Genomic DNA, 24080 nt, shown 5'->3' on the forward strand with positions numbered 1-24080 from the left:
ATGAAGCCACATGGTGTGGCAACTTTATGATGGTCTTTCTTTCTCTCCCTCTTTCTCTCCCTCTCTCTCTCTCTCTCTCTCTCTCTCTTTCTCTCCCTCTTTCTCTCCCCTCTCAGCAGGTTACACGGGGAAGAGCAGTGCCACCACGTCAGCCAAAGAGACCAAATGCAACACAAGAGTTAACCAAGCCAAAGACAAAACTCAGAGGGCCACTAAGAGTGGCAGTGGTCCTAGAGTGTCCCGTGGTCACCGACTAGGGAAAGTGGACATCAAGGTATTAACAAAAGTTACTGGAAGCTACACTTGTAGGGTATAGAGACTGTCCCAAAAGGACCCAGTCACTCTTGTCAGATGCTTTAGTTGCAGTTAAACTTTATTCATTTGTCATGGCCGTGTAGAATGTTAAACAAAGGAAAACAATTTGTCTTCTTTCCTCAAGGTCCTGGAGGAACGTGCTCTCGGGGAGTACACGGCAGCCATGGAGGCCCTCCTTATTGACCCCAACGGGGTCAGGGAGAGGTTAGAGGTCAGAAATCAAGAGGAAGAGGAGGATGAGAAGAAGAATGATGAGGAAGAAGAGGGAGGAAGAGATGGGGAAGGCTCGTTCACAGAGTACCTAAATGAGCTGTGCAGTCAGAAGGAGTTTGTCACTAAGGTAATGAACAGACAAAGGAATTGATGTGATGTCTATTTTTCTTACAATCATAAGCATTTCCTGGTGGATTCTGTCTGTTCAGTCTTATAAATCGTATAGTGTGATGATGGATTTTTAAGGTAACGAACAACAGTTGAGAAAAAATAAGAAACCTGCACACTGCTCTCGCTGGTATCCCTGCTATTTTTACATATCGGCCTCAAGGCCTTCGTATTAAAGAAAGTATTATCTAAGGGTGTCTCTTTTGTACCCACATGTACAGACAAACCATTTGATACGAAAGTAGATCTGTTTAAATTCTTTCGCAAAATTAAACTTAAACATCTGTTTTCCCAAAACACTATTTCTGGCATAGAAACCCAATAAAGAACTGTTACCCATTTTAAACCCAAAAGAAAATGGTGATTTATGGTTAACAACTCATCGATTAATACCTATTGTAGGTTAGTCGAACAAGAAGCCATGTCAGTATATACGAGACAAACAAACCATATTCAGAAGAACCTCACCAGGACAGAAGAACATGTTTGGTTATCAAACCTGCAGACAAGGGGGGTGCTGTGGTTGTTTTAGAAAGACAGAGACAACTCAGTCATGAACATTTGTGTTGATCAGGTGTTCCAAAGGGACATTCGCTCTAATCTGGAGCCCGATTAAACAACCTCATCTCCCAACTTGAATATGAATACCTTTGCTACAAATGTGCCATACGTCCATGCCTGTACATTTAGCCTAAATTAGGGATTTATCCAGGCAGACCAGTGGTTGCAGGAATAATCCCAATGTTAGAGCCATTGCTGAACTTTGTTGACTCTTTTATTAAATGTCACGTGCAATCATTGCCATCATATGTGAAAGACTACAGACTTCATAAACAAGATTTCACCAATAACGGGTTTAACAGAAGACTGTATTTTGGTCACATTAGATGTCAAGAGTCTATATACCAGCATTCCCCATGTGGGGGGCTGGCAGCACTAGCTCACTATTTGAGAGACAGAGATACTAACAAATACCGACCAACAAACTTCATTCTAGAGCTGGCTGAATATGTTTTGATGTATAACTATTTCAGGTTTGATGATGAATACTACCTCCAAACGAATGGAACATCAATGGGCTCCACATTCGCTCTGAGATATGCAAACCTTTATTTGGGTCTTTTTGAAGAACGTTTTGTTAATAATGAAAATGAAAATCCATTTTTGAATAAAGTCCTGAAGTGGTATTGATATATTGACGACGTGTTTTGCATATGGGAAGTTACAGAATAAGAGCTGTCAGACTTTATGGCACTACTCAATGACATTGACCTCAATCTCAAATTCACTATTGAACGTGACACTAAACGTGTTCATTACCTTGGTATGTGGATTGAGAAATCAAATGGAACCCCGTTTACCACTCAGTACAGAAACAAAACGTACATAAAAACTCTAATACAGAGAGACAGATTCCACCCTGGGCCATTAAAAAGAGGACTTCTAAGAAGCCAGTTTTTCCAGACTTTGCTTTATATTCCACTCCACCGAGGACTGTCTAGAAAAAGCAGTGGAGATGTGTATAATGTTTCTAGGAAGAAGCTACACTCCACAATGTGTGGATGAAGCTCTTAATTTGGCATTAGGGAAAACACAAGATTAACTGCTACAAAAAAAACCCACTAGAGCTAAAGAACACTCTGGAATGTTCACCACCACACATACTTTGAACTCGCGCAAAATGGGAGATGCTGTCAAGAAACACTGGCAAGTTTTATCCTCGGACCCAGTTTTTCCAGCTGAATTTAAGAACCCACCACTTATATTGTATATAGGAGAGGTAGCAATTTACGCGACAAATTGTTCCATGCCAACAGCCAACCCCAAAAGAAACGCCCTCTTCTGAATGGTAGCTATAAATGCAGAGGTGGCGCACAGTGCAACAATATGATGAAGTGTGAATATTTCTGCCACCCACACACAGGAAAACGCTTCCAAATAAATGACATTATTATGTGCTCCACCACCCATTTATCTACATTATTAAAATGTCCACATGGGCTGTGTTAATTAGGTAAAAAATAGTTCTAACAGAGAATTAGTGAACATAAAAGTTCAATCAGAAGAAACGACAGGGATTATCCAGTCGCAGTACATTTTAATGACCTAAAACATGACATTTCTAACTTTAGATTTTGTGGCATAGAGAAAGGTAAGATATCACACAGGGAAGGTGATATAAATGATACTCTGAGAAAAAAGAGAATGTTTTAGGATTTCCACCCTCCAGACGTTAATTCCTAAAGGACTTAATGATGAAATGTCATGTTATAAATGTGAACATGAATTAATGCCTCCGCTTCAGATGACTCTGACGTTGTTCTAGCTCTGTACCCGGTGATTTATGAAAACGTACTTGTGGTTTACAGACGTGTTTAATATGTTTTATGTACGCACTTTATTAGAATACTTATGAAACACACATGGTTGGTAACACTTGCTCATTTTCCCTCAACTCCAACCCCATTCGATGCATTGAACGGATGTGGGTGGAGCAATGTCTACATAAGGGTGCAAATTACAAACACTCACAAAAGCTCCGACGAAGGCCTTGAGGCCGATACAGGGGCTGGGTTGAATGCGGAAGACACATTTCAGTTCAATGCGTTCAGTTGTACAACTGACTAGGTATCCCCCTTTCCGAAACATAAAGCTTAATAAATAACAGTGATACTAGCAAGAGCAGTGTGCGGGTTCCTTATATTTTCTCATCTTATTCAACTGTTACCAGGCACCTGCATCAAAGATAGCTCAAATGTGAAAGTGCCTTTTGCATTTTGAATGAACAACAGTTAAAAGAATTGATGTCACTTTTTTTATTTTCTTACACAGATCAGTAGTGGATTTTGTCTCCTAATAGTCTTTTAAATAGTATAATATGCTGGTTTTATTTTATTTGACAATTTAAAAAACATGTTACACCTGGCAACAGCGACATTTACCAACAACTGTATAAAGGGTATAAACCAGAGGAGGCTGGTGGGATGAGCTTTAGTTTTCCAGACATTGGAATTGAATTCATGGAACTGAATCAAGCATGTGCTTTCCATGTGTGACACCGTTCCATTCCTGCCATACAATGAGCCCGTCCTCCTATAGCTCCTCCCTCTAGCCTCTGGTGGAAACACAATAAAGTCAATAGACTTGTTTTCCAGTGTGGTCCTCCATCCATCATGGATTATGTTATTGTTTCTTTTTCACACATGATAAGCTACTATTCCAACAACAGTTGAATTCTGTGTTTCCTGTAGGTTGCAGTGGTTGATATGTGGGGTTTTGATATCACCACCTCTCTGTGTTTCCTGTAGGTTGCAGTGGTTGATATGTGGGGTTTTGATATCACCACCTCTCTGTGTTTCCTGTAGGTTGCAGTGGTTGATATGTGGGGTTTTGATATCACCACCTCTCTGTGTTTCCTGTAGGTTGCAGTGGTTGATATGTGGGGTTTGATATCACCACCTCTCTGTGTTTCCTGTAGGTTGCAGTGGTTGATATGTGGGGATTTTGTTTCCTGTGGGTATGGTTGATATGTGGGGTTTTGATATCACACCTCTCTGTGTTTCCTGTAGGTTGCAGTGGTTGATATGTGGGGTTTTGATATCACCACCTCTCTGTGTTTCCTGTAGGTTGCAGTGGTTGATATGTGGGGTTTGATATCACCACCTCTCTGTGTTTCCTGTAGGTTGCAGTGGTTGATATGTGGGGTTTTGATATCACCACCTCTCTGTGTTTCCTGTAGGTTGCAGTGGTTGATATGTGGGGTTTTGATATCACCACCTCTCTGTGTTTCCTGTAGGTTGCAGTGGTTGATATGTGGGGTTTTGATATCACCACCTCTCTGTGTTTCCTGTAGGTTGCAGTGGTTGATATGTGGGGTTTTGATATCACCACCTCTGTGTTTCCTGTAGGTTGCAGTGGTTGATATGTGGGGTTTTGATACCACCTCCCCTCTGTGTTTCCCTCGCAGGTCGGAGCAGTGCTGGATTTGCAGTACCTGTCTTCTCTCCTCACCTCAGACCCCGATACCATCGACCTCCTAGCACAGGAGGAGGCACAGGTGTTACAACATGCTCTATCTGTCAATAAAAGTCAAACAAAGAAATGCTTTGATGTAGCCTATTTCATTGGTGTGTCTCCTGTCCCTCTCTCCTCACAGGTGGATCAGGAGATGCCAGACGTGCCTGCAAGTGTTACTTGCAGTGACCCAGAGGACTACGCTACCCACACTGCATCTGAAGGCTGTACTGCACAACAACAGGCCCCGTCACTCACAGAACACAGAGAAGCTCTGAGCCCACCTATGACATCATATGAATTACAATTCGAGAGGCACTGCAGGTCTATGTCCACCAGTATTCATCGTAAGAGCCGTTCAACTTCAAACTACGATAACCACAATGCACCTGACCACGGGCCTCCATTGTTCATACAGACCCAGGACGGTTGTACTGTTAGTTACCTCATCCCTCCTACCCCTTCACCGTCTGGAACTTTCCAACTGGCAACCTCACAGGACGGCATGTTTCAGCTTCAAGGTCCCTGCCCTCCTCCTCAACCTGGGAACAATTACTCCCACAATGCACCATTCCCAATGCCCACACCACACCTCCGAGCCTTCCCTCTGCCACCTCTACCCGTTAGTCACAAAAATGACAATTACCACAACGCACCACCACCGCAAGGGTTTTTCATCCTACCGGAAAACTATTCCCCACTCCCTAACACTATGGCAGGCCAGGATGCATTTCAGATGTGTCCTCCACAACGTTCCAGGCACTTTGTGTTCAGTGAGGACAGCCCTGAGGGTGGACCCTTCATGTTTATTCCTATGGGAGATTACGTCCCGCACAATGCACCACTTCCGATGATGATGAACCCCTCCCCATTTCCTTTGTCTGAACATCAAATCCTGAGTTATACTCCTAGTAACCAGACTTCCCAACAGACACAGTATCATTATCCAAACAATACTATTGCTGTGACTGATGTCTACTATCCCCCAGGAGCTTTGCCTGTAGAAAATGAAAACAATCCGAATCTTTATATAACAACTGGGCCTAATACAGCCTATGAAGCTATATTGTCACATGGTCATAGCTCGTCAATAGAACTACCCGCTGTCATCTTGCCTGTTGTGGGCAGCAGTGGTCAGTATAGAACAGGACATTCAGCCTCAAACTTTGTGGTTCAGGAATCAAAAGACCCACTCTCAATCACTTCAGTCCTTGACCTCCAGGGCGGTCCTCTGCAAGGGGACCTTCTAGCCTCCGAGCCCGCCACATCCTCAACCACGCCTGGGGTACTCAACAACCTGCACCGGATTAAGTCCGATCAACAGAACTACAACCAGTCAGGTCAACAAAACTACAACCCCCGGAACGAGGCAAACTTGTCTGTCCCCTTAAATACGAGTAAAGATGGGTTAACCTTCACGATCCTGCCTCTGGAAAGAGAGGAAGATGGAGTGATGGAGGGAATGAGTGAAGAAGAAGAGGACTCGGGCGACTCCACCGCGGGGCAAATGGGAGACGTGCCAAAACAGGAGGATCTGGAGGAAAAGAAAGAAGAGGACGGAGGGAGAGAAGAAGAAGAGGGAGGAAGAGAAGAAGGAGTAGTACTATCACCCATCCAGACATATCCTTTCCCCTCCCCTCCTCCTGTCTCTAGTCTAGGCCCGCCTACTCCGATTGCATCCCCCGGCCCTTTCCCTCTGGCGGCTTATCACGGGGGCAGGAGGATGTTGACGGAAAACCCACCATTCCGCCCCCCTAACCTGAGACTCCTAGCCATGGCTGCACTCATCCACTCTGTCTCTTCAACGCCCCCGGAGGGCCAAGGAGACGACAACAAGGATGAGGGTCAACTGAACTGGAAGCCCCAGGATCCTCGCCCCTTTCAGCTGTCTCACCCTGCCCGGGACAGGGTCACCCCCCCTTCAGGCCATGGGGATGGGGATACCCCCTGCACCGTACCCATCCAGTCCTTCATCATGGCTGTCTCCTGCTCCACCCCCAGAGGCGACCCCTTCCTGGATGCTCACCTGACAGGCTGGGTTAGGGACACCCCGAACCCGGCAGGTGAGGGAGATCCAGAGCCTCTACCTCTATGGGCCACTGCCTCTCTCTCAGACCCCACAGAGGAGCCTCAAATTGGGGAAGGGAGTCTGGAACACAGGCCTCAGCTGGAGGAAGGTCCTAGACTGGATGTGACTGGGAGAGGAATGGAGGTGGAGGCAGCTGACAAGGGAGGTGAGGAGGAATGGAGGGTGATAGACACTTCGTCATTCGACGGGCCCAACACTGAAACATCTGATAGTTTCAATGCTAAAATGTTAGACTGTGTGAATAGTTCAGCTTCAGATGGCAACAAAGCTGAAGCTTCAGACATGCGTATCAGTTCTCAAGCTTCAGACATGCGTATCAGTTCTCAAGCTTCAGACATGCGTATCAGTTCTCAAGCTTCAAACATGCGTATCAGTTCTCAAGCTTCAGACATGCGTATCAGTTCTCAAGCTTCAGACATGCGTATCAGTTCTCAAGCTTCAGACATGCGTATCAGTTCTCAAGCTTCAGACATGCGTATCAGTTCTCAAGCTTCAGACATGTGTATCAGTCCTCAAGCTTCAGACATGCGTATCAGTCCTCAAGCTTCAGACATGCGTATCAGTTCTCAAGCTTCAGACATGCGTATCAGTTCTCAAGCTTCAGACATGCGTATCAGTTCTCAAGCTTCAGACATGCGTATCAGTTCTCAAGCTTCAGACATGCGTATCAGTTCTCAAGCTTCAGACATGCGTATCAGTCCTCAAGCTTCAGACATGCGTATCAGTTCTCAAGCTTCAGACATGCGTATCAGTTCTCAAGCTTCAGACATGCGTGTCAGTTCTCAAGCTTCAGACATGCGTGTCAGTTCTCAAGCTTCAGACATGTGTGTCAGTCCTCAAGCTTCAGGACTGGACCCTGCCAACGTTAAAGCATTAAATAGAATTGATCTTAAGGTGACAAATGTGTCTGAAACAAATCTTCCAGACAATGTCAACACTCAGGCAACTAACAGTGCAATTGTTCAAGCAACAGACACAATCATCACTGAAGCGCCTTGTGTTACTAACTCCGGAAGTTCAGCCACTGTCAACGAAAAGCTAACAGACGTGATCACAGCCACCGAAGCCTCTGGTATCACTGAGTCATGTGGTTCAGCTGGTGGCAACAAACCGTCGCCAGACTCTCCTGCTATTGACTGTGTGAAGGAGTTCGCTGACCTCAGTACAGTTCCTATTATCACTCAGGTGGACTCCGACATAGAGAGCTCACCGCCATCCATAAGCAGCAGAGATCCTGGATCAACCCTACTGTCAGACTGTATGAGTGAGACAGTTGAAGAAGCCTATCCTAGAATGGAGGAAACATGGAACCAGCCTATAGAAGGGGTGAACTTGGATGAGTCTATGTCCGATAGTCAGGCTTCCATACCTGGGCTGCTCCACCCTCACTCTGCCTGGGATGAGTCCACTCCACTCCCCCTGTGTCTGGAGGCTACAGGGGTCAACAACGACCAGCTCCAGTCATACACGCCCAGGGACAGCACAAGGGAGACGGCCAACATCTCTACCGCACACAACCTCCTCACCCTGGGGCAGGTTGAGGTGGAACACTCCCTCACCCCAGCATCTCGTGGAAGTACAGAGGGAGAGACAGTTTTGGGTGGCACCAAGGGACAGATGGAGAGTGATGGAGAGAGAGAAGACAGGGTGGAGACAGGAGAGGCAGAGATGGAGGTAAAAGAGATGAAGCAGCAGAATAGAGAGACTGAGTCGGAGGTAGAGACCACCCAAACCGGTCAACGGGCAGATGCAGATAGAGGGAATACAGAGAGGAGAGAAAGAGAAGAAGACGAAGAGAGAATGAAGGAGAGGAACGAAGAGACGTCAAAGGCGAATCCAAGCAGAAACATTAAGAGGTCAACTAGACATCAGAAACAGAGAGATAGTAGACAGAGGAAGGACACCATGAAAACAGAAGAGGGGAAGAAAGAAATAGAAAATGAAAAGGAGGTGGTAAAGAAAACTGAGAAAATTAAAATGAGGGAAGTAGCAGTTAGAGAAGAAGAAGGGGAAGTAATAGCAACCAAAAACAAGATGGAAGAGAAAACAGAGAAAAAGAAACAGAGACCGTCAAGGAAAGGACGAGAGAGACAAGCTGTGAATAGAGAACAGGCTGAAGAGAAAGAACAGAGGAGTGACAGGGCGGTGCAGACGGAGTTCAAGGCTGCTACTGCTCCTAATATTAACACTGACAGAGTGAAGGTGACACTGAAAGAGCCTCAACAGCGTCAAGGCCAGAAAACGGAGGCAGACAGAGAGACGTTGAAACAACGGGACGAGGCAAAGGATAAGACACAGAAGCCAAGTACCATGACAGGACCTATGATAAGAGCAAGGAGGAGTAGCAAAGCTGCAGAGAAGGGGAAAGAGGAGTCATCGAAAAGGGCGAAGAAAGAGACAGAGAAAGAGGATGAGGCAAAAAGGACAGAAAAGCCCAGTTTTATCCCAAGTCCTATGATAACCACAAGAAGGAAGAGCAGAGCAGCAGAGAAGGAGAAGCCCAAACCAGGAAACACAATGAATAAAGTGACATCTGTGGAGATGGATGAAGAAGACAACGAGGGAAAAGAGCAAAGACATGAAAGGCCCAGAACTCTAACTCCTGTGACAAGAAAGAAAAGAAAAGATGCCGAAGAGAAAAAAGAAGGGAAGCCAAACACAAAGAAAGAGACAGGTGGCGAGACAGAGAAACAAAGGGATGAGGTAGAGGAGAGGACTGAAAACCCCTGTCCCATGACTAGTACTGCGACAAGCCGTATGATCACAACTAGAGGGAACTGGAGAGCTGAAGAGTGTAAGAAAGAACAGAATCCGCACACAGCTCAAAAAGAGGCCTTGGCTACTACCCCTAATATATACACTGATAAAGAGAGGGAAGAGGGAGGGAGAGAAGAGAGGGAGGACGTGCCAACCTCAGGGAAGGTGACGTGGAGAGGGCTCAGTCTTATGACAAGAAGGAAATGGGGAAAGAACGAGGTTGAAAGGAAAGACGAGAAGGAGCCGAGCACAGCAAATATGGAGATAGATGGAGAGATGGGGGAAAAGGAGAGAGAGACGATTGAGAAGCCTAGTCTTAGACGTCCTGTGACTAGAGCAAGAAGGAAGGGTGTAGAGGGAAAGGAAGAGGATAAACCAAAACCAGCAGAGAAAGAGACAGGAAAACAAGGGAACAAGACAAAGGAGGAGAGGACTGAAAAGTCTTTTCCTATTCCAAGTCCCATGGCAAGAACGAGGCATGCTAAAGCAGTAATGGGCTGGAAGGAGCAGAAAGAAGAGTCCACAAACATTACAGAGGAGGAGACGGGGAAACAAGGGGACAAGGTGGAAGAGCAAGTGACAGAAAATCTGAAAAGTAAAACTATCGAGGGGGGAGGGACTATCGAGAATGATGCATTCATAACCAACAGGGGTCTAAACCGTAAAGGAATGAAAAGGAAGGCGGGAGAGAGTGGGGATATGGGAGGGAAGGAGGAAAGACAAGTAGTGGTTCAATCTGAAGAAGGGAGCCATTTAGGATTAAAAAAGCTTCAAACTAAAAACAGGAGAGGACTAACGGAGGAATCCACCTCCTCCTCCAAAGGACAAATAGAGACGGTAGAAACCGTTGCTAAGATAACAGGAAACAGAGGGACAACAGAAAACAAAATAGAAGTAAAGACCATTCCAGCATCCAGAACCAAACACAGTGAAGGGAAAAGGGAGATAGAAACAGTTCTGTCCCCTGTAACTGAACAGAGGGCAGGAAAAAGAAAGGGCGAGACCATTCATCCTCCCATCCCAGCCAAGCTCAGTCAAGTGGAGGAGGATGAACCAACACAGGCAGAGGGTCACACATCTGAGGAGAAGAGAGAGAAAGTGGAACCCAAGAGAAAGCCAGAGATGGACAGAGCGAGAGAGAGATGGAGCCAGAGACTGGGTAAAAGACAGAGACTGAGTGAGAAGAGAGGGCGGAAGGATGGGAGAAACAAACTTCAAAGGAAAAGGAAGAAGGCCTCTTTAAAATAAGGCTACAATGAAACAAAAGGAGTCCAATGTTTAATGTTCAGTTTAATAGATTAAATGTAAAATACAATACAAAATCCTGAGAATAGTAATTTACATAATCATTTGGTTTGTATATTTTGTTCATTAAAACAATACAAATTCACATACCACATCCCATTTCAAGCAGTACAAAATAAGACAGACACTCTTAATTTGATTAAAATCGTTTTACATTTATAAATAAACACTACCGTGATACTATTTTCCCAGCATCTTGACAGGCAGATCCAGAGAATTGTGTAACAATCATAGCTAGCTATGTAGCTATGACATTGTAAACAAGTCTTAAAAGACGACATATAACCCATCTGAAAGACATACGCACTAGTTCACTAGGAGCCATTCCCTTTGATTTCTTAGAGAACAGCATGTTATATTGGCATTACTGTCGATACTGTTGAGCTGCCTTAGGTTTTTCTTCAATTTCACAAAATGGCGTAAGCCCCATTAGAAATAGAATTCCTAGAAGGGGCTCCCCATTCAAGTCGATGTATAACCGGCAGCCATTTTGTAAGTAAGCCCACCCATATAGATTAATCTGTAATAACTGCCCAGTCCGTTCTAGGAATTCTATCAGTATGCTTCAGAGTTCCTTCACTTAGTCGTTCTTCTTACTGGGCAGAGGAGAGCCGTTATCAGCCATTTTGTAAGGCAAGGCCGTTCTGTTGTCGCTAGGCGATCCTGCATTGTTGTTCCCTGCCTTCCCTTTGGTCAGAGGAGAGGATGATGGTGTGGACTCCACCCCCTCAGGTGTGAAGTACTCGCTGATCAGTTTCTGATAGGTGGGGTGGGTGGTCAGCACACTGAACAGGTCTTCTGTAGAGATACAACCACATACCATTGCAGTTCCAAGGGACAGTGGGACGAACAACAGGACATGGCTTTCACAATTCATCTTTCCTCGATTCCTTGCATCTGCTCTCCTTGCCTCCTTCTCATTGGAGAAAAAGGTCCTTGGAACTTCTCGAATGCTGTTGAGAAGGAGGCGAGGAGATGGGTTGCGAGGGATCGCAGAAAGACTAATTGAGAAACAGCCATAACTAGGGTCAAATCACAGACTTGGTTTGTGCCCAACAAACAGGCGGAGAAGTTTCTAATACACCACTAATAATCAAGATACATTTCAAGTTATTCATGTATTTGAATGTCAACATTGTTAGTGGATGGGTGCCTGGGCTTACGTTCGGTGGGCGCTCCTCTCAAGGACAGTTCAGTGTACAGTTCCTCTGTGTGGTACTGAGGACTCCCCACTAGCGCCCCCATCAGGTCAGACACGTCCACTGCAGTCAGACTGCCACTACACTCTCTGTCATACAGCTGCAGACAGTTTACACTGGGTTCAAATATATACATTTATGTAAATATACACCATTTATATACTGTCTATGTAAAATATATTAATGTAGTTTATATAAAATATATTCATGTAGTATATAGGTTAAAGCTTCCTCTTTATACCGTAGTAACCGGACATACCGCCTGGGTGCCAGTCTATTTCTACTCCCTTGCCAACTCCTTATTGAATTGTCATTCCAAACATGTTGGAGTTGACAAGAGCACTAACCGATCTGGGATCCAGGCTACGTATAGTACACACAGTTATAGGTTCAAACGTATAACTTCATATCGTACATACCAAGTTTAACATGTATACTCTCCACAAACACAGGGGTTCTAAATCTACTCTCCACAAACACCGGGGTTCTAAATCTACTCTCCACAAACACCGGGGTTCAAAATCTACTCTCCACAAACACCGGGGTTCAAAATCTACTCTCCACAAACACCGGGGTTCAAAATCTACTCTCCACAAACACAGGGGTTCTAAATCTACTCTCCACAAACACCGGGGTTCAAAATCTACTCTCCACAAACACCGGGGTTCAAAATCTACTCTCCACAAACACCGGGGTTCAAAATCTACTCTCCACAAACACCGGGGTTCAAAATCTACTCTCCACAAACACCGGGGTTCAAAATCTACTCTCCACAAACACCGGGGTTCAAAATCTACTCTCCACAAACACCGGGGTTCAAAATCTACTCTCCACAAACACCGGGGTTCTAAATCTAACAAACACCGGGTTCTAAATCTCTCCACAAACACCGGGGTTCAAAATCTACTCTCCACAAACACCGGGGTTCAAAATCTACTCTCCACAAACACCGGGGTTCAAAATCTACTCTCCACAAACACCGGGGTTCAAAATCTACTCTCCACAAACACCGGGGTTCAAAATCTACTCTCCACAAACACCGGGGTTCAAAATCTACTCTCCACAAACACCGGGGTTCAAAATCTACTCTCCACAAACACCGGGGTTCTAAATCTACTCTCCACAAACACCGGGGTTCTAAATCTACTCTCCACAAACACCGGGGTTCTAAATCTACTCTCCACAAACACCGGGGTTCAAAATCTACTCTCCACAAACACCGGGGTTCAAAATCTACTCTCCACAAACACCGGGGTTCAAAATCTACTAAACACAAACACTGGGGTTCTACATCTACTCTACACAAACACTGGGGTTCTACATCTACTCTACACAAACATTGGGGTTCTACATCTACTCTACACACACTTGGAGCAGAACTTACAGTGAATGCAGTGTGAAGGAGGGACTTAAATCCCAGAAGCCCAGAGACTGATGTCACACTTAAATAGATCTGTCTGAGGTCCACCTTGTCATCCTGGAACACACACACGTACTGTTAACACATACACAGAGTATGCAAAGTACACAACACCAAGGAATACTTATGGAAATCTACTACTTCAGTACTCAACACAGAAGCACACACACACACACACACCACTTGACGCCGGTTGGTGGTGGCCAGTTTAACCTTGGAGTAGTTTACCTTGGAGTAGAGTCCACAGATCTTAGCAGCAGTCTGTCTGTCTGTCAGTCCCAGGAGTGGTGCCAGCTCATCCACACCAGCCCTCCAACCCTGTTCTGACTGACACCTGTCAATTATCTTACTCAGTGCTGCCTCCACCTCGAACTCTCTGAGACTGAGGATGGAGAGAGAGAGAGCGAGCGAGCGAGAGGGAGATGAGAGTGATAGATGAAAGGGGCGAGAGAGAGAGAGATGAAAGGGGAGAGAGAGAGAGAGATGAAAGGGGCGAGAGAGAGAGATGAAAGGGGCGAGAGATTAAAGGGGCAAGAGAGAGAGAGATGAGAGGGGCGAGAGAGAGATGAGAGGGGCGAGAGAGAGAGAGATGAGAGAGAGAGAGATGAGAGGGGCCCAGCAGCAAAGGGCGACCAGCTCCATATTAATGCCCATGATATTGGAATGAGATGTTTGACGAGCAGGTGTCCACATACTTTTGGTCATGTAGTGCACACACACACACACACACACACACACACACACACACACACACACACACACACACCTCTTACCCGTCTTTATGCAGCAGAGAGAGAGTTTCTCTGGCAGGTGGTTCTAGGGGGAGGGAGAGCCCTCCCAGTTTTCTGGTAGGAACACGCCCCTCCATCACATGGTCTGTCGCCGGGATGCCCAGGGTCCTGATAGACACAAGAGGTTACAGATGTTAGAATCATCTACACACATTCATAAAATACATGCATGCAAACAGATAGCCAAGTATACATTATGCAAATACAGAGGCAAAATAGACCACAACATGCCAAACAGTGGGAAACGTCCACAAACTACACACAAACGCTGTGTAGACTCACTTGGCCATGAGTTTCTGGACATTGTCTGCATACAGATTAGGGTCATCCTTCTCCTCCTGGGAGGGGGTGTATACTGGCAGGTACTGTAGCCAATAAGAGAACATACATTTTTTACTGACAGGTATTACAGCCAATGAGAAAACAGGAAATTCTTCTTCGGTGAGTGGTCATTCTGATTATGGACAATATGGCCTTACCTCAACAGTAACGTTAGTGTAGAGCTGAGAGCAGGTGTGCCACAATGCCTCAACCCTGGAGGGAAAAACACCCCCACCAATCAGTGAAATATCATATATTGACAACTTGTTTCCAATAATATGTATGTTAAATTGAGATTTGATAATGAAGTTGATAATGAGCTCTGGCGCTCATCGGATGTGGCAGGGCTTGAAAACTATTACAGACGACAAAGGGAAACCCGGACGCGTGCTGCCCCGTGACGAGAGCCTACCAGACGAGCGAAATGCCTTTTATGCTCGCTTCAAGGCAAGCAACACTGAAGCATGCACGAGAGCACCAGCTGTTCTGGATGACTGTGTGATAACGCTCTCGGTAGCCGATATGAGCAAAACCCTTAAACAGCTCAACATTCACAGAGCTGCTGGGCCAGACGGATTACCAGGACGTCTACTCAAAGCATGCGCGGACCAACTGACAAGTGTCTTCACTGACATTTTCAACATCTCCCTGACCGAGTCTGTAATGCCTACATGTTTCAAGCAGACCACCATGGTCCCTGTGCCCAAGAATGCGAAGATAACCTGCCTAAATGACTACTCACATCTGTAGCCATGAATTGCTTTGAAAGGCATGGCTCACATCAACACCATTATCCAAGAAACCCTAGACCCACTCCAATTCGCATACAGCCCCAACAGATCCACAGATGATGCAATCTCTATTGCACTCCACACTGCCCTTTCCCACCTGGACAAAAGGAACACCTATGTGAGAATGCTGTTCATTGACTACAGCTCAGCGTTCAACACCATAGTGCCCACGAAGCTCATCACTAAGCTAAGGACCCTGGAACTAAACACACCCCTCTGCACTGGACTTTCTGACTGGCCGCCCTCAGGTGGTGAGGGTAGGCAACAACACGTCTGCCACGCTGATCCTCAACACTGGGACCTCTCTGGGGTGCGTACTTAAATCCCTCCTGTACTCCATGTTCACCCATGACTGGGTGGCCAAACACGACTCCAACACCATCAGTAAGTTTGCTGACAACACAACAGTGGTAGGGCTGATCACCGACAACGATGATACAGCCTATAGGGAGGTCAGAGAACTGGCAGTGTGGCACCAGGACAAAAACTTCTTCCTCAAAGTGAGCAAGACAAAGAAGTTGATCATTGACAACAGGAAAAGATGGGCCGAACAGAACCCCATTAACCCATTAACATGGGCCCCATTAACATAGACTGTAGTGGAGCGGGTCGAGAGTTTCAAGTTCCTTGGTGTCCACATCACCAACAAACTATCATGGTCCAAACACACCAAGACGGTTATTAAGAGGACACGACAAAACCTTTTCCCCCTCAGGAGACTGAAAAAATTTGGCATGGGTCCCCAGATCCTCAAAAAGTTATACAGCTGCACCATCGAGAGCATCCTGATCAGTTGCATCACCGCCTGGTACGGAAACTGCTTGGCATCTGACCGTAAGGCGCTACAGAGGGTAGTGTGTACGGCCCAGTACATCACTGGGGCCAAGCTCCCTGCCATCTAGGACCTATATAATAGGCAGTGTCAGAGGAAAGCCCATAAAATTGTCAGAGACTCCAGTCACCCAAGTCATAGACTGTTTTCTCTGCTACCGCACGGCAAGCGGTACCGGAGCGCCAAGTCTAGGTCCAAAAGTCTCCTCAAAAGCTTCTACCCCCAAGCCATAAGACTGCTGAACAATTAATAAAATGGCCACCACCCCTCCCCCCATTTGTTTTGTACACTGTTGCTACTCGCTGTTTATCATCTATGCATAGTCACTTCAAATGACCTCAACTAACCTGTACACTGACTCGGTACCGGTACCTCCTCTATATGGCCTCGTTGTTATTTTATTGTGTTACTTTTTTATTATGTTTTACTTTAGTTCTTGAACGGCACTGTTGGTTATTAAGGGCTTGTCAGTAAACATTTTACGGTAAGGTCAACACTTGTTGTATTCGGCGCATGGGACAAATAAAGATCGATTTGAATGATTATTAGACGTTTTTATTTCATATAGATGGTGTCTTACCAGGTAGTTCCCCTGTGGGTCCAGCGCACAGTATCCTAGAAAGTAAGCATGTTTTTAAAAAGGCATAGAAATAATAACTCTAGAAGGTGAACTGCCATGTGCAGACAGTATATCACCCATGGGCCTACGTCTGACTGTACGGGCATGCTGTGGGGCCAGGAGAGTTCCAACATCCAAACATGAACTATGATTAGAAACCACATGCGATTTTTTTTTTTATACGACAAGGTAGGGTGCTCTCAGTCACAATTCCAATGCGCTCTGGGTTAAAATCCCACAAGCCCAACCTTAGCCATTAGTGGGGGGAAATGCAAAACTGACCCAAGATAAGCATCTAGTGCCAATGTCACATGCACACGTACAGTGCATAGTCTTTCTTTCTTGCTAGCTCTAACCCCAACAATGTAATACTAGAAATAACAACGTAGAACAAAACAAGATAAACACAAGTAGCTAGTAAGCATACTATATACAGGGTCAGTTCCAGTACCATATTTACAATGTGCAGGAATACTGGAGAGATGGAGGTAGATATATATAGGGGTAAAGGTACTATATACAGGGTCAGTTCCAGTACCATATTTACAATGTGCAGGAATACTGGAGAGATGGAGGTAGATATGTATAGGGGTAAAGGTACTATATACAGGGTCAGTTCCAGTACCATATTTACAATGTGCAGGAATACTGGAGAGATGGAGGTAGATATGTATAGGGGTAAAGGTACTATATACAGGGTCAGTTCCAGTACCATATTTACAATGTGCAGGAATACTGGAGAGATGGAGGTAGATATGTATAGGGGTAAAGGTACTATATACAGGGTCAGTTCCAGTACCATATTTACAATGTGCAGGAATACTGGAGAGATGGAGGTAGATATGTATAGGGGTAAAGGTACTATATACAGGGTCAGTTCCAGTACCATATTTACAATGTGCAGGAATACTGGAGAGATGGAGGTAGATATGTATAGGGGTAAAGGTACTATATACAGGGTCAGTTCCAGTACCATATTTACAATGTGCAGGAATACTGGAGAGATGGAGGTAGATATGTATAGGGGTAAAGGTACTATATACAGGGTCAGTTCCAGTACCATATTTACAATGTGCAGGAATACTGGAGAGATGGAGGTAGATATGTATAGGGGTAAAGGTACTATATACAGGGTCAGTTCCAGTACCATATTTACAATGTGCAGGAATACTGGAGAGATGGAGGTAGATATGTATAGGGGTAAAGGTACTATATACAGGGTCAGTTCCAGTACCATATTTACAATGTGCAGGAATACTGGAGAGATGGAGGTAGATATGTATAGGGGTAAAGGTACTATATACAGGGTCAGTTCCAGTACCATATTTACAATGTGCAGGAATACTGGAGAGATGGAGGTAGATATGTATAGGGGTAAATGTACTATATACAGGGTCAGTTCCAGTACCATATTTACAATGTGCAGGAATACTGGAGAGATGGAGGTAGATATGTATAGGGGTAAAGGTACTAGGCAACAGGATATGATAAACAGAGTAGCAGAAGCGATTGTATGTGAGGGGATGTGTGTAGAGTCAGTACAAATGTATGTATGACTTCACCCTACACCTTCCGCTGCGTCGGTGTGTAAACTACGAGTGACGGTGCTGCTTCCCCCTGACAACATGCACCCCTGGAGCCAGCGCTCCCATCCCTCCGTTCTGACACTCAATTTCTCTGCTGTATCCCAATACTGACGCAGTCCAGTCTACTCACCAGTTTGTTGGGGTAGTGCAGCAGGACAGGTTGGACTGGGACTCCAGCTAGGAAGGCACCTAGGAGGGAGACAGAACAGCAAACCAGTCAGCTCACCCCCCTATGTAACACAACATACCATCCATTACTTTAGGTGTAGAAGAAGCGACATTCTTTATGATGTTCTCACCAACCCGGGGTTCAAATACTATTTTAAATTATCTCAACTACTTTATCTGGGCTTGATTGAGCTTGACTGGCACAATGGAACCAGCAGAATAGTCACAAAAGTGCAAACCCCGCCCATCTGGCACCCTAGGCAGGCTAAAGCAAAGGCAAAAAGCATTTGAAAGATTTCAAATATTATCTGAACCCAGGTCTAAATCTCACCAGGTTTGAACTTTATGAGAGTGGTGCCGTTCGTCGTGGTGCCTTCTGGGAACATCAGCATCTGGCCATGAGAGAAAGGGAGACTGTTTGATGAATAGAGACAATGAGAGCGATGGGAATTTAGAAAGCAAGGGAGTTCGTAGAACCAGTTCTATGTTGTCCCATCAGGAAGGTTCATTCGGAAGAGGGACTGATGAAAAGAGGTGTGTTAAACCAGTTCTATGAAAGCCATCCCTTCATCAGTAAAGTTCATTGTTGGCCACCAGTAACATTATTCGAACATGACATACTGGTATTGCAAGTCAACAAAGTTGTAGTGCTATATGACGCAAGACTGATGCAGTGAGGTTCATGTGTAACTGGTGGGATGTGAACCAGCGTCTGTCTTAACCATTAGACCAAGAGGAAATCATTGTAGTCTGCTAGCAACAATTGGGTTTGCATGTCTCAGGCAGGGCTTCTACGTTACACCAGTTCCCCCATGAGCCTAATTTGACCTTTGACCCCTGCCCTCTGATCCCTGCTTACCTGTGGCCAGTAGCCATTGGAGGTGAGCCTCTCTTTGATCTGAACGACAGCCCGTTTCCTGGATTCTGGATTCTTCCTGTTTACCAACACTGACTGGTTAAACTCCAGGAGGGCTGAGAGAGAGAAAAGACAAACCATACAAACGGCTGTTATAATGTGACATAGCCAAATTGACATGATAATTATATTCATTAGGACACAAACGCCACTGAAGTGCTACTGAAGAGAGAACAGACAGGGAAATGTGAGAGAGACGAGAGAGAACAGACAGGGAAATGTGAGAGAGAACAGACAGGGAAATGTGAGAGAGAACAGACAGGGAAATGTGAGAGAGACGAGAGAGAACAGACAGGGAAATGTGAGAGAGACGAGAGAGAACAGACAGGGAAATGTGAGAGAGAGAACAGACAGGGAAATGTGAGAGAGAGAAGAGACAGAGAAAAGAACAGACAGGGAAATGTGAGAGAGAGAACAGACAGGGAAATGTGAGAGAGAGAACAGACAGGGAAATGTGAGAGAGAGAACAGACAGGGAAATGTGAGAGAGAGAACAGACAGGGAAATGTGAGAGAGAGAACAGACAGGGAAATGTGAGAGAGAGAACAGACAGGGAAATGTGAGAGAGACTAGAGAGAACAGACAGGGAAATGTGAGAGAGACTAGAGAGAACAGACAGGGAAATGTGAGAGAGAGAGAGAGACTAGAGAGAACAGACAGGGAAATGTGAGAGAGAGAGAGAGAGACTAGAGAGAACAGACAGGGAAATGAGAGAGAGAGAGAGACTAGAGAGAACAGACAGGGAAATGAGAGAGAGAGAGAGAGACTAGAGAGAACAGACAGGGAAATGTGAGAGAGAGAGAGACTAGAGAGAACAGACAGGGAAATGTGAGAGAGAGAGAGAGACTAGAGAGAACAGACAGGGAAATGTGAGAGAGAGAGAGACTAGAGAGAACAGACAGGGAAATGTGAGAGAGAGAGAGAGAGACTAGAGAGAACAGACAGGGTCATGAGAGAGACTAGAGAGAACAGACAGGGAAATGTGAGAGGTGGCGAGGAAGAGATGGAAAAGGTGAAGGAGAAAGATGGAAGGTGGGGAAAGAGAGTGCAGGACAAAGAGACAAGAGACGAAGAGGGGGAAGGTGTGAAAGAAAAGGAGGGAAAATACAACTTTAGCACACATTCAGAAGAGAGTCATGAGAGTTGTGTTCAAATATTCATTAGTTCCTTGTGCTGTTGGACTACTAAATGCAAAGTAGACTATCGGTATATGTACAGTGCCTTGCGAAAGTATTCGGCCCCCTTGAACTTTGCGACCTTTTGCCACATTTCAGGCTTCAAACAAAGATATAAAACTGTATTTTTTTGTGAAGAATCAACAACAAGTGGGACACAATCATGAAGTGGAACGACATTTATTAGATATTTCAAACTTTTTTAACAAATCAAAAACTGAAAAATTGGGCGTGCAAAATTATTCAGCCCCTTTACTTTCAGTGCAGCAAACTCTCTCCAGAAGTTCAGTGAGGATCTCTGAATGATCCAATGTTGACCTAAATGACTAATGATGATAAATACAATCCACCTGTGTGTAATCAAGTCTCCGTATAAATGCACCTGCACTGTGATAGTCTCAGAGGTCCGTTAAAAGCGCAGAGAGCATCATGAAGAACAAGGAACACACCAGGCAGGTCCGAGATACTGTTGTGAATAAGTTTAAAGCCGGATTTGGATACAAAAAGATTTCCCAAGCTTTAAACATCCCAAGGAGCACTGTGCAAGCGATAATATTGAAATGGAAGGAGTATCAGACCACTGCAAATCTACCAAGACCTGGCCGTCCCTCTAAACTTTCAGCTCATACAAGGAGAAGACTGATCAGAGATGCAGCTAAGAGGCCCATGAGCACTCTGGATGAACTGCAGAGATCTACAGCTGAGGTGGGAGACTCTGTCCATAGGACAACAATCAGACGTATATTGCACAAATCTGGCCTTTATGGAAGAGTGGCAAGAAGAAAGCCATTTATTAAAGATATCCATAAAAAGTGTTGTTTAACGTTTGCCACAAGCCACCTGGGAAGCACACCAAACATGTGGAAGAAGGTGCTCTGGTCAGATGAAACCAAAATTGAACTTTTTGGCAACAATGCAAAACGTTATGTTTGGCGTAAAAGCAACACAGCTCATCACCCTGAACACACCATCCCCACTGTCAAACATGGTGGTGGCAGCATCATGGTTTGGGCCTGCTTTTCTTCAGCAGGGACAGGGAAGATGGTTAAAATTGATGGGAAGATGGATGGAGCCAAATACAGGACCATTCTGGAAGAAAACCTGATGGAGTCTGCAAAAGACCTGAGACTGGGACAGAGATTTGTCTTCCAACAAGACAATGATCCAAAACATAAAGCAAAATCTACAATGGAATGGTTCAAAAATAAACATATCCAAGTGTTAGAATGGCCAAGTCAAAGTCCAGACCTGAATCCAATCGAGAATCTGTGGAAAGAACTGAAAACTGCTGTTCACAAATGCTCTCCATCCAACCTCACTGAGCTCAAGCTGTTTTGCAAGGAGGAATGGGAAAAATGTCAGTCTCTCGATGTGCAAAACTGATAGAGACATACCCCAAGCGACTTACAGCTGTAATCGCAGCAAAAGGTGGCGCTACAAAGTATTAACTTAAGGGGGCTGAATAATTTTGCACGCCCAATTTTTCAGTTTTTGATTTGTTAAAAAAGTTTGAAATATCCAATAAATGTCGTTCCACTTCATGACTGTGTCCCACTTGTTGTTGATTCTTCACAAAAAAAACAGTTTTATATCTTTATGTTTGAAGCCTGAAATGTGGCAAAAGGTCGCAAAGTTCAAGGGGGCCGAATACTTTCGCAAGGCACTGTACTTATCTAGTGCAGTTGGGACAGTGGTCGTTTGTGAGTGAATGTATTAATGATGGACTGACTGGTTTAAATGTCTATGATGTGAAAATGTATGTGATTATTTTAATGAAGGTGATGCCAAAGAAAAATGTACACCCTGTCTCTTTAAAAGGGCAACTTTGACCCAGAAACTCTCCCAGTCTCCCACAAAACACTCACCCCCTATAACGGGAATGCTTTGGTTCTCTGATCTAGACACCACCGTAGGCAGCTGGGTTTCCGTCAGCACCAACATATCCAGGAAGCTACTGTGAGGTGCCACTGCCAACACAGGAGCCTCCTTATGCCCCGCCCTACAACCTTTGACCCGGAACCAGAAGAACCCCAGGAAGAAAAACACTGCCCGGCTAAGGAACCAGATGATGGGGTGTAGTAACCATCTCCTCCACCCAGTCGTTACTGGCCGGGACCGTTCCGCATCTGAGAGGCCAGCCAATCGGAGCCGGGCAATAGGCCACATGATCAGGAAGCAGAGGACAGCCAGAAAAACTCGTATGGGGACGAGGATGGAGCCCAACACCATGCCCTGTGGATGGGAGGGACAGGGATATGATCATATATGGAGGATATTATGTTGCGTAGGGTAGGTTGAAGTCGGAAGATGACATACACCATAGCCAAATACATTTAAACTCAGTTTCTCACAATTCCTGACATTTAATCCTAGTAAACATTCCTTGTTTTAGGTCAGTTAGGATCACCACTTTATTTTAAGAATGTGAAATGTCTGAATAATAGTAGAGAGAATTATTTATTTCAGCTAGTTTCTTTTTCAGTTCCGCCCACACATTTTCTATGGGATTGAGGTCAGTTCTTTGTGATGGCCACTCCAATACTTTGAATTTGTTGTCCTTAAGCCATTTTGCCACAACTTTGGAAGTATGCTTGGGGTCATTGTCTATTTGGAAGACCCACTTGCGACCAGCTTTAATTTCCTGACTGATGTTTCGAGATGTTGCTTCAATAAATCCACATATTTTTCCCACTCATGATGCCATCTATTTTGTGAAGTGAACCAGTCCCTCCTGCAGCACCCACACAACATGATGCTGCCACCACCGTGCTTCACGGTTGGGATGGTGTTCTTCGGCTTGCAAGCCTCCCCCTATTTCCTCCAAACATAACGATGGTCATTATGGCCATACAGTTCTATTTTTGTTTCATCAGACCAGAGGACATTGCTCCAAAAAGTACGATCTTTGTCTCCATGTGCAGTTGCAAACCATAGTCTGGTATTGTTTTTGGAACAGTGGCTTCTTCCTTGCTGTGCAGCCTTTCAGGTTATGTCGATATAGGACTCGTTTTACTGTGGATATATATAGTTTTGTACCGGTTTCCTCCAGCATCTTCACAAGGTCTTTAGCTGAGGTTCTGGGATTGATTTGCACTTTTCGCACCAAAGTACGTTCATCTCTAGGAGTCAAACCACTTCTCCTTCCTGAGCGGTATGACGGCTGCATGATCCCATGGTGTTTATACGTGCATACTATTGTTTGTACAGATGAACGTGGTCCCTTCAGGCGTTTGGAAATTGCTCCAAAGTATGAACCAGACTTGTGGAGGTCTACAATTTTTTTTCTGAAGTCTTGGCTGATTTATTTTGATTTTCCCATGATGTCAAGCAAAGAGGCACTGAGTTAGAAGGTAGGTTTTGAAATACATCCACAGGTACACCTCCAATTGACTCAAATTATGT

At 45.0% G+C, this 24080-nt stretch overlaps 2 protein-coding genes and 1 long non-coding RNA gene across 8 annotated transcripts in view; 1 reads left to right on the plus strand and 2 right to left on the minus strand.

Moving 5' to 3' along the window:
* On the plus strand, positions 1-11061 carry LOC118369195 (uncharacterized). Its single transcript, XM_052495692.1, has 6 exons — positions 1-13; positions 120-274; positions 440-655; positions 4664-4753; positions 4853-8375; positions 11054-11061. Exons 1-6 carry the CDS (start codon positions 1-3, stop codon positions 11059-11061), a joined length of 4005 nt encoding a protein of 1334 aa, XP_052351652.1.
* Positions 3632-4573, minus strand: LOC127916154 (uncharacterized). Its single transcript, XR_008093638.1, has 3 exons — positions 4360-4573; positions 4247-4303; positions 3632-4099 (listed from the first exon to the last, which is right to left on the minus strand). It is a non-coding gene; the product is annotated as an uncharacterized LOC127916154 (long non-coding RNA).
* lpcat4 (lysophosphatidylcholine acyltransferase 4) overlaps positions 10827-24080 on the minus strand; it is a 24014-nt gene continuing 10760 nt past the window's right edge. For 3 of the 6 annotated variants that reach the window (XM_052497495.1, XM_052497493.1, XM_052497494.1), the window contains 12 exons: positions 22544-22910; positions 19448-19560; positions 18920-18980; positions 18551-18609; positions 16796-16830; positions 14751-14805; positions 14554-14636; positions 14254-14379; positions 13709-13862; positions 13445-13537; positions 12025-12160; positions 10827-11659 (listed from right to left, as the gene is read on the minus strand). In XM_052497495.1, the coding sequence (XP_052353455.1) occupies positions 11442-11659; positions 12025-12160; positions 13445-13537; positions 13709-13862; positions 14254-14379; positions 14554-14636; positions 14751-14805; positions 16796-16830; positions 18551-18609; positions 18920-18980; positions 19448-19560; positions 22544-22907 (1497 nt within the window). In that variant the 5' untranslated portion in view covers positions 22908-22910 and the 3' untranslated portion in view covers positions 10827-11441. The other 3 variants (XM_052497496.1, XM_052497497.1, XM_052497498.1) reach the window with 3 other exon arrangements.

This window comes from Oncorhynchus keta, chromosome 35 (assembly GCF_023373465.1).
Source record: "Oncorhynchus keta strain PuntledgeMale-10-30-2019 chromosome 35, Oket_V2, whole genome shotgun sequence".
NCBI classification, from domain to species: Eukaryota; Metazoa; Chordata; class Actinopteri; order Salmoniformes; family Salmonidae; genus Oncorhynchus; species Oncorhynchus keta.

Excerpts from the sequence above, each read along its gene's own strand:
- LOC118369195 (XM_052495692.1), top strand. Across the intron at positions 656-4,663 it reads AGAAGGAGTTTGTCACTAAG|GTCGGAGCAGTGCTGGATTT; the intron begins GTAATGAACAGA and ends TTTCCCTCGCAG. Across the intron at positions 4,754-4,852 it reads TAGCACAGGAGGAGGCACAG|GTGGATCAGGAGATGCCAGA; the intron begins GTGTTACAACAT and ends CTCTCCTCACAG.